We start from the raw sequence: 11,781 nt of genomic DNA on the forward strand, positions 1-11,781 counted from the left end.
CGAGAAAAAAATCGTGGTTTCAATTAATTAGTTATCTTAATAATTCACCTTACTTTTATGCAAGGATGTTTATATTTTCACATCTATTAAATTGAGAAATTAAATACCTGATAAAACCTTCAATGAAATGTGTACTTGTAATTTGTATTTATAGTTTATGTTTGATACCTTAAATTTAAACTTTAAGAATACGGATTATCTTCAAAAATGACACAATATTATATCTTATATAAAAAAAAGTAGTTAATAGTTTGAAAAAAGGACATTTAAATTTAGTTACAGTGAATATTATTAAGATAAAATTAATAGTACCTATTAGATTAATTAAAAACATTCTAATTTAATTTAATGATTTATATTAATATATTTTTGTTTCAGTCAAATTTTCTGTCAAGGATCTATTCTGCATACCGTACAGATGTCTGGATTATTTCATGATTCTAAGACTTTTGTGGACATGAAAACTAAATGCAACTATGATGTTATTAAACAACTCTTCAATTCAACAGAGTGGAGCAAAGAGCCAAACATTAACAAACTGAATGAAACCATCAACACATGTTTCGAGAAAGAAGATTCTGAATTAATAAAATGGATTCCTACTGATTGGGTCAAAAATCCAAAATTTCTTGAAAGCATTAAGGATAATGTTTTAAAAGGCTGGGCTAAGGAAATAAATCTAATATGGAAAGAACTCGGTAGAACGATCATAGATGACGTCCGCTTGAAACCCACGAATTATTCATTAATCTACGTTCCAAATCCCTTTATAATACCAGGTGGTAGATTCCGTGAAATATATTATTGGGACTCTTTCTGGATAATTAGAGGCTTATTAATATGCGAAATGCATATAACTGCAAAAGGTATGATAAGTAATTATATCTCAATGATTAAAACGTTTGGACATGTACCAAACGGAGGTAGAATTTACTATGCTAAGCGATCTCAGCCCCCTATGATTACACCCATGATCAAAAGTTATGTCGATGCAACAAATGACATGACATTTGTGATAGAAAATATTCATGCATTAGAAATTGAATTCCAGTACTGGATGACACAGCACAACGTAACAATTAGCAAAAACGGAAAAAATTACACGCTTGCAGTATACAGGGATTATTCAACAGGACCACGGCCCGAATCATACAGGTAAATACAGTTTTGTATTTCATAGAAGTTATCTCAAGTTTAATTTATGGGCTTATAAATATTAATTGATGTTACTGATTATTTCTGATTGAACACTAGCATGGGTGGAATTAATAATTCACGTTTTGTTATGATTTTAAAATTATTTAATTTTTCTGTGGCACAGTGTATATTAGGTACTACCTATTTGCCTACGAATCATACATATGTAATTTGGGTTATTAGTAAATATCTATACATTTCAAAATATGTTTTGTATAACAGGGAAGACATCACGAGGGCACAATTCTTTAAAACTGAAAGTGAAAGAGAAAACTTTTACTCCGAGATCAAGGCTGCAGCGGAATCGGGTTGGGACTTTTCGAGCCGTTGGTTCATCCTAAATGGAACAAATAAAGGTAAATAACTTACTAGTTTTTGTATTTATTATAAATGTTTCCAACGACACTTAAAATCTTTCAAAATGAATTGTGCATTCTGCGTTTGCTTAATTATCGGTAAAAAAAGTTTCCTCTGTTAGATACTGTAAAAGTAACAACAAAATAAAATAAAAACGCCATTTATTTTAAAACAATAGATTTGGGCTCAGCGTACTTACTTCTATGTACTTATAACTCTACCGGACATTTTTCCTTGTATCTATAGCTCAAGCGAATATTATGTATATATGTTTTTTAATTCTTACTATCATTAATATTATTTTACAAAATACACTTTATTTTGCCACGCGTGTGCGGAAAATGTGTAGGTAGTGTATAACAATACATTAATATTATAGTTAGGTACCTGTAGAATAAATCTATAGTTTGAAAAATTATTCGCAATACCTACCTACTATTAAATAGTGATTTAAGTTCGAAAAAATCTCAGTTTTGTTATTTTCTTAAAAAATACTTACCTGGTATGTTCATTTGACACAAACAAATTAACTTCCGAACATTTCTCAAATCACCTTTGATGTATAGCTCTGAATAAATATGTTAAATAACATTATATCGTATTCTTTCTTTCATATAATTACAAATTTTATTTGAGCATTTGTGGCCTTCCTATTATACATATTATTACTTAATTATAACTATTTAATAAATTTGATCCAAACTAGTTTACATAAAAAATCTTGCATGTAGTGTTAAATTCATTAATTCAATCGGAATACTTAAAAACTACCTAAATATTATAAATTAAAAATGCATGTTGGTTTTAAAATTGTTAATTTTGTATTTACATTACTTTTATAGAAATATACGTATTTGAAATTGTTGAGTAGGTGGGTTTTATAAATAGAAATCTAAATCCTTTTGAATAAAATAATGATATTTTTATATAGTATATCAACTATAGTTTAAAAATCGTACCAAGCATCATATTACATATTATAGCCTATAGGCAAGACTTTAACGAGTTAAAAATTAAAATTAAGTTAAAATTTTAAGTTAATAGTAACGAAGTTAAATAATTCGTTAATTTTTGTTGTAACTAATTTTTAACTTAACTGTTGTGTTCTTAACAAATTTGACGTGTTACCTTCGAGCTTATTTTATTAATTAATTGTTTTAAATTATTAATTGTATACTAACCATTTATTTATAATTTTGTTGCGTTATGAAATATTATAATTCATAAAAATGTCCAAGAATATTAATGATTTGTGCAGATTTATAATTATTTTCTATTGATATATAATAGGTATTACTATATATTAGGTATGTATAGTATAATATAGTCGTATAGGTAAGTTAATTTACAATAGTACGAGTTGCAGGGTAGTGACTATATAGTGGGTGTTACTAATTTATGATCCTAGCTGGTTCATGAGACAAACAAAATAGGTAGCTTATAACTTTGGCCGCCTATTATATTTATTATTTAAATAATAGTTGTAAAATTATGAACATAGGTCTAACACAGATTATTCAATACAACATTGGACATATACTTATATATTATTATTATTTATTGATATAAAAATGTAATATAATAATAATTAAAATGTATAGTCATATAATACAATTTCCGATTTCGTACATTATAATATGGATCTAATATGTACCTACTGCGTATTCGTGTACCTATAAATATTAATTAGGTAGTGTTCTTGTCGCCATTACACACATATTACACACACACACATTACTTGGAATGATTAAAATTAAAATTTACTAATAGGAAAATAATATTTAAAAATATGTAGATATTTAAATCGAAAATATTATCCAAAATGGAAAATTATAAAATATATTAATATAACTAAGTACTATAACTTGTAGGTTCAGTTATAATTATACTATTTTAGCTGACCACTTATTTAATTATTGGGGGAATAGTTAAGTGAATAGTTGATTTGTCAACTACCGGCCCTAAATTCTCTGTAAATACTACTTGCGGCTATGTCTCATATTATATGGGCCCAAATCATAAGTACATTATGATTTAAATTAATTTCATCTAAGTTAATTCGTCTAAAATCCAAAATCGTCCAAAAAATATATTAGTTGTTTTTAGCTTTACTTTACTTACATCTTCTTAAATTAACTTAACTTGATGAGTTGAAGCTATATATAGCGGTAAGTGTGTAGATTGTATAAATCTCGTTATGGTCAAACTCGGAGGAAACAGAAATAAGTTTGAGATATTGAGTCTCACACAGCTACACAGCCATTTGTTGTTTCCGTCTTAAAAGTGCGTAAGCAGATCACGTTTAGCTTCGTTAGTTTAAAAATAAGGGTGACTGACCTACTATTAAACTTGATGGAAAGAATATTATCTGTGTTTGTGTGTAGGTTTTTAAGATGGTTAATTTTTTTAACAAGTTATGCGTATATAAGATGGTGTAAATTATAAATGCTTATAACTCACTTGAAAACTGAATATATATTTATAAATATATATATAAAATTTAAATAACTCATGTGATCTGCTGAGCGTAAATTTGAAATTTTACCTACATACTTGTAAGATGGAGATAACAAATATCTTTGTAGCGGTTCTTAATGTAGTTACATAATGTTAATATTACTTCAATGGGATTTAAATTGAGATGGATTAGTTAAAAGTTACTCGTATTTTTTTCGTTAACTCATTAAGTTAAAAGTTAACTTTGAAAAAAAAAACTTAGCGAAGTGTAAAGTTAAAATTTGCTAATCAAAAATAAAAAATTCCAGACACATAATATGCTTTATTAGAATTTAAAATGATACATCAAAGTAAAAACCCATTCAAAATTGTCATTATTCTTCGAACAAAAATTAACTTAATTTAGATACTTTTGAAATAAAATTAACTTGAAATTAACACGTTAATCTTGAAAAAAAGTAACTTATTAAGTTAAAAGTTAATTTGAAAAAAAAAATTAACAAGTTAATTAATTTAATTAAAATTAACTTCACGTTTTAACTTAATTTTAACTTTAACTCGTAAATCCCCAGCCTTGCTAATATATACCTACTACGATAAAAACTACTTAAACATTATGAAATTTGAAACAAAATATATACTCTTCAGTCTTTACGAAAAAGTTTTTCTTTTTAAGACCACTTTTCCTTAATTTATTTAAAGCGTTTTAGTGGGAGAAAATATAAACAAAAAGTATAGAAATAAAAATATTTGTCTATAATTCAGTTTATTTTATTTCAAAAATATCATGTGTTTTAAAAAATAATAAGATATCACTAATTTAATGAACAATTTTAATGATAAAATATATTATAAAACTTGTAGGTATATATAGTTGTATTTCTGAACATTTTTAAATTTTCTAAAAATGGGAGTGAAGTTGGCATGTAAATTAACGCAGATGACGAATTAAGCTTGGATAAAAATGTATATAATATATATAATTGCGCGTCATAAATAAAATGTAAAGCATAGCTTATACATTTTTCGTCGCCTTCAATAGGCTTTTCTGTATATTACAATATTTTTAACTAAAGCTTATTAAGCAGCTTGTTAGTCACCAATTATATCACGAATATAGGATCACGGTGGATGGTTGTATTATTTTTGTTAACATCGGTATATATTTTCATCTAATTTATTTGTTAAAATAAAATCAATTTATTGGTTTAAGACTGTTTTATAAGTTTAAACAAAGCTTAAAGTATTGATTAGTAGGTACCGACAAAACTACAATACTGCATTGTATATGATAAAATGTCAATTATATAAAGAACTATCGTAAATACTAAGATATTAAGAATATAATGTCAGAATGTTATGTCTATATATGATGTGGTCATTATTACAATTATAAATATTACCATTATTACCAATATTTTTCTCTTTTCGTGCACTATTTCAACATAGTTTCATTCACTATATATTTAATGTATAGAGTATGAAAATTTATTCGAATTACAGTAGGCTTAACTTATAGTTATACTTTCTAAAGTCTATGTCATAAATGATGTGTACCTAAAATGTATTATCACGTATATTATACTCAACTGGTAAAGGTTTTATTTATTATATTTTTTCTAGAAACATGTCCACAACGAATAATATGAAGCATAATATTAGTTTTATTTTACTTTTATCTGTCATACACATAATTAAAACTTGATCCCGAATTTGATAGTATACGACGTGTCAATGATATAAAATATAATAAAGTACTTCATTTCTGATCAAGATAATATATGATTTTAATATTCCCCACATCGGTTGGAAAATGATTTAATTTTGTTACCCTATAATTTTTATTTTTATTTTTTTATCTAATTTACATTAAAAAATGTAATATTTGAACTCAATGGTAAACGAGCGATGTATTAAATATGTAAATATATTTTATGTGTGTATCATTATAAAATGGGAAAGGGGAGTGAGATAAAATGTCACTAAATCGGATAATAGGTATTGTCTTAGGTTATGATGTGGTCAAAAAAGTTGCATACAATAACTGATGTCATTGTATGATTGCAGGAGACATCACAAATACAAAAACGAGGTCAATTGTCCCTGTAGAGTTAAATGCCTTAATGTTTTGGAATGCAAAAATATTGAGTGATTTTTACCGAGAGATGAATAACACTGTAAAGGCTTTGAAATACGAAAACATTTCTTTGGAATGGAACGAAGCAGTGACAGCTGTTCTTTGGGATGAAGAAGTCGGAGCATGGTTAGACTTTGATATAATTAATAATGTCAAACGTAAATATTTTTATCCTACAAACATATCACCATTATGGACTGGGTGTTATGCGAAAAATCAAACCGAATACTTCGTCACAAGAGTGCTTGACTATTTGAACCAAGCGGATGTACTGAAGACTCCTGGGGGCATACCAACCACACTTAGCAAATCGGATGAACAGTGGGACCAGCCGAATGCTTGGCCCCCACTCCAATACATCACAGTTATGGCGTTAGAGAGCACTGGTCATAAAGACGCGAAAAAAATTGCGTCAGAACTAGCGTCCAAATGGTTATGCACAAATTATGTTCCATTTTACAACACTTCTAAGATGTATGAAAAAGTAAGTCCGATTTGATGAAACAGCTGAATAAAACAATTTATAGGGTAGAAAGGGGATACTGTGCAGTGTAAACAATATTATTTTAATTTATTATAAATATAGGTACATTTCATTAGGCTGTTTTTGACTATCAATTTATATTAATAATTCACAACGTACATAACCATCATAAGGGTATAACTATTTGAGGCAAATGCTTAAAGTTGCTAAAAAAATGTGTGCACAAACATATCAATTGGTCTGCAGGACAGTAATTGAACATGGTATAGGTGGTTTAACTGATAGGCAGGTTTCGGGTGAATTGTAGACTGTAGGGTCTAAAATACATCTGATTTCAGTGGACACACCACGCACTTATTAATTTCACTGTTACATTTGGGCTTTGACAGTTTTCTATATCAAAAAAAACCTTTGAGGGTTGAAACACACAAAATCCCCCCTCCCACTACTTTTATGTACCACTTACCATGTAAGTGTGTTATCGAGGTAACTTTTATAATTATTATTATAAAACAAAATAACTATCTATTTCTATAAAATCCTATTTATGATTAGAATCATCAGTTTAAACTTTAATTTTTTTAATATTTTAACATATTTTAGACTTAAAATAAACAACAATACATATTTATAATATGCTATAGTACCTATACCTAATTATATAATATTATTAAAATATTCTATAAATTACGATTCACTTACTAGTTAACTTTTCAATAGGTATTACTGTAAACAATATTGTATTTCAATAGACACAGTTTAGAATACTTTGAATTCCCCATTATCATTTCTTCTTTTTTTTATAACAAACTTGTCCATAGTATAGAAATAAAATAAGTAGGTAGTTAACTTAAGTTAACAGAATAGGTAATTAGTAAATTAAAATATTAAATAATTAATGTTTGTTATTTCTACAAAACTAAAAAAACACGTTATACAACTTGGGACACAGATTTATCATTCAGGGGACATAGTATTTTAGCCCCTGGTAGACTTTACATTTTTTAATACTTGTTACTATATCTGCAGACCTATTTAAATAAATCATATTGTCGTTGGTTATCGTGTATACTAATTCGCCAAATGTTTTGACAGTACCGAGTGGATGCAGGCGGTGAAATAGGAAAAAGTTCGGGAGAATATAAAATCCAAGATGGTTTTGGCTGGTCGAACGGAATCGTGTTGGAATTTCTACAATTATACAATTCTACAGCCTCAGTACAAAATTGGGATGTAACGGCAAAAAACTGCAGTGACGTATTGAAGAAACTAATCGATTCAAAGAAGAGTAATGATAATACAAAAGTAGATCATACTTGATGTAAATACAAATTAAACAATAATAATATATAATATAAAAAGTATAATGCATTTGATTACCTTGATTCAAACTAAAATCAGAAGAAAACTCTAAATTTGTATTTTTAATATTATATCCATATTTTGTTCCAGCTTACTTGTTGAACCTATATTATAAATATAGTATAATATTAATCAACGAACAAACAAATTTAAAATTATGATAGATAATTTTAGGAATTTTAGGTCAATAGTTATAGTCTGTCAATATTTGATTTTAAATGAAAAGTTAACGTATAGTTGTGAGTAATTTAAAGTACCTAATTTAAAGTTTTTAAAAATGTATTTTTTATGGTTATTAGTGGATGGTTTAGAATACTTAAATGTTACGTCAGTCATAGATTGTTAATTACAATTTAATATTTTGTTATAAATATTTTTTGATTCAGACAATTAATTTGCTCTACATTTCCAAATTAGGAAGTTAAAATCGGAGCTAAAAAATAAATGATAACACATTAACAATAGCAATTTACATACAGTGAGTTTCAAATTTTATGTGAGAATATTTACCATGAAATATTAAAATTAGGAAAAAATTATCGACCTATGTAAAAATGGTTTTGAATCATATTATTATCTAGACAAATTACCTAGAAATTAAATATATTTTATTAATTAGAAAGCGAATGTATGAAGGTTAACATTTAAAATTAAAATGGAAATTATTTTCGAAATAACATTAACATTCATGTACAGTTTAATTTTGAATGCACCACCTACAGTGTACAATATAGTAAATTAAATAATTAAAATAAAAACATTATAATATTTAGATGCTTATGTCTTATTTTTATTTTTAGTGCCTCGTATTATATGACATTGTTACGTGCGTTGCCCGTGAATCCACGCGAAATTGATTCCGCGATTATAGGTACCTACATCGAATAATAAAATTATGAAAACAAAATAATATCGTTAAACGGTGTTATATGTAAATTTCTTACATTCTACATTTTAGATTCTGAGTGAAACGATGAATGTATTGATTTTACAATGATGTGTGTTTTTTTTTTTATTTTTTTTTTTTTTTATTTTTTTTTTTATTTTTTTATTTTTGTGTCTGTGTACACGATAAGTAGTCGAAATAATGCTTCGATTTTCGACTTCAGTATCTTGTTCGATGGGAAAGTGAATATCGTTGGTGCATTGGGGAGGTCAAAATTTTAATTTCCCAGTAGTTTTCAAAAGCGATGTGAAAAACAAAAGAAAAATTAAGGAAAAACGGGAATTTTTACGCAAAATCGATTTTTAACAAAATCGATTTTGGTTATTGGTGTAACTCTAAAACAAATGACCGTAGATGCATGAAATTTTCACTGGTTGTTTATATTTGCATTTTCTATACACATTACAATTTTGAAAATAATTTGACTTTTTTTGAACTGTTTACCGACATTGTCAGTTTTCAGTTTTTTTAAATTTTTTTTCTATAAATATCAATAAAATTTTATTTGTAGGGTAAAAAAGCTTGAAAATTTAATAGAAGGCTCCTAGGTTATTGTTTCAAAGGCAGATGAAAAAAATTAAAAATCCTTAGTCACAGTTTTTTTTTATACACGTTTAAAGTTCAAATCTTGAAAAAATACGGAAAAATCACGAAAATTTGCAAATTATTTTGAGTTAGAAATTCATAAAAAATTTTCTTTTTAAATCTAAGATTTTAAAATCTAATACAAGATTCCTCATAAGTTTGTCTAACTTTATCAAAAAAAAAATGTCTACAAGAAAGTCAAATTAAATTTTTATGAGCGTTTTAAATTCATATTTTTACAACATTAGATATTCACTCGATTTCTCATGTACCGATTTCCTTATTTTCTTGTAATTCAAAAACGAATAACTGTAGATACATGAAAATTTCACTGAATGTTTATATTAGCATTTCCTATACACCATACAATTTTGAAAATATTTTGACACTTTTTGAGCTGTTTACGGGCATTTTCAGTTTTCAATTTTTTTAGTTTTTTTTTCTATAAATATCAATAAAGTTTTATCTGTTGGGCCAAAAAGTGTAAAAATTTAATACAAGACTCCTGATATATTTTTACAATAGCAGTTGAAAAATATTGAAAATACATAGGCACAGTTTTTTTTTATAAGCATTTAAAGATCAAATTTGGACAGAATTTATCAAATTTATAATTTAATAATTATTTTGTAGTTAAAAATTTATAAAATGTTCAACTTTTATAGCTAAGGATTGAAAATTGAAAACAAGGCTCCACGTAAATAGGTTATTTATAAATTACTTTATTCACAATAATATCATCAAATATACTTGGTAATATCATAGGCTCACTGACTGTTTTCGCTCAGAATCGTTTTTCTTATACAATGATATTATATCATTGAATTCAAATTTAACACCATCCATTACAGTGACCCACTTGTAACCTACTGTACAGCAGAGCGACATCCACTTATCCACCTTTTTATCATTGTCATACAAATAATCTACTATTTCCAGATCCTCCAAAAATCGCCTACGTTTAGTAGACCTACTAATATTTTTATTGTTTGACATATTTGAATTACTGAAAGTATAGTGATTAAGACAATAAGTTAATAATACGTACAGTAAACAGTCGTCAGTATCAGCAGCAAAATTGGCAATAACACGTCAAGCTTAATTAAAAAAAAACAGAAGATTCATAAAATTGTTTAGTGTTAGTGCCTATTGGTACCGCTATATGCCTATATTCATATATAATATTATGTATAACTAATTTACATTGTTTCACTTACCAAAATATTTGAAGATTAATAGAATGTCGTATTAGGTGTAAACTCTGGTTGAATTATCTGACTTTTTTTACAGGAAAACTTAAAAGCATGCCACACACATGGTCTTCGTGAACTCAATTGATAAAAAAAATTGGTTTTACACACAGATAACGGTCATAAAAATATTAATTTTATCGGCGATTTTACTCGGTAACAATAATAATATAATAAGCACTGGGTATGTAGCTATTATTATATATTTATATTAATAGCTGGTACGAAATGATGACAGTTTTTCAATCCTTTTAGGCCGTAGCAATTTTGTAAATTATTGTAGGTACTATTGTAGTGACAGACAACAGACCATGTTCTTGAGCCATATTAAGGATATTTTTCGAAATAATAGTTATTAGTACTATTGAGTCGTATCAGCAGATTATACAATGTATACTGTCAGTGCATCATAGACCTGTAAACTAACACCCTGCCATGGTTAATACAGACAACATAACATATGAGCATGGAACTTATAAGAGATAAAAAGCATGTTTTGGGTTATATAAATTATGTTTCGGCCCACAGTAACGGGCAAAACCTCTATGCGATGTCCATTAGTTTATTATAGGTCTATCGTCTATGCAGTGCATTATGACATATTGAATAAGTTAATTAAAATAACTTATTAGGCACTATTAGTTTTAAGTGCATTATATTAATAATGAATAGTGATAGATGAATAATTCTATATTCACTATACATAATTGCTACGTCTGCACATTCTATGAGGCGGACATACCTATATTTGTTAATATATAATATACATATATTGACAGACGACAGTGGGCGTGTATGATAATTAAGTCGATTAATAAGTACCTTTCAATTATAACATGACAACGTGTATATAAATTTAAGTTCAAAATATATATCCACCAACTATTTCAGCAACTATAATATATGCTTTTTAATTGCAATTAGTACCTAATATTTTATTATACCATATAATATTATATGGCATATGCCATATTGAGCATTCACATACATATCAATATTAAAAAAT

At 26.9% G+C, this 11,781-nt stretch overlaps 1 protein-coding gene across 1 annotated transcript; it reads left to right on the forward strand.

Annotated features, from left to right (window-relative positions):
• Positions 1-418: 418 nt before the first annotated feature.
• LOC132937262 (trehalase-like) lies at positions 419-6,647 on the forward strand. Its single transcript, XM_061004095.1, has 3 exons — positions 419-1,155; positions 1,420-1,553; positions 6,079-6,647. The coding sequence occupies exons 1-3, from the start codon at positions 419-421 to the stop codon at positions 6,645-6,647; spliced, it is 1,440 nt and encodes a 479-aa protein (XP_060860078.1).
• The last annotated feature ends 5,134 nt before the right edge of the window (positions 6,648-11,781 follow it).

Source organism: Metopolophium dirhodum, chromosome 1 (assembly GCF_019925205.1).
Source record: "Metopolophium dirhodum isolate CAU chromosome 1, ASM1992520v1, whole genome shotgun sequence".
Lineage (NCBI taxonomy): Eukaryota > Metazoa > Arthropoda > Insecta > Hemiptera > Aphididae > Metopolophium > Metopolophium dirhodum.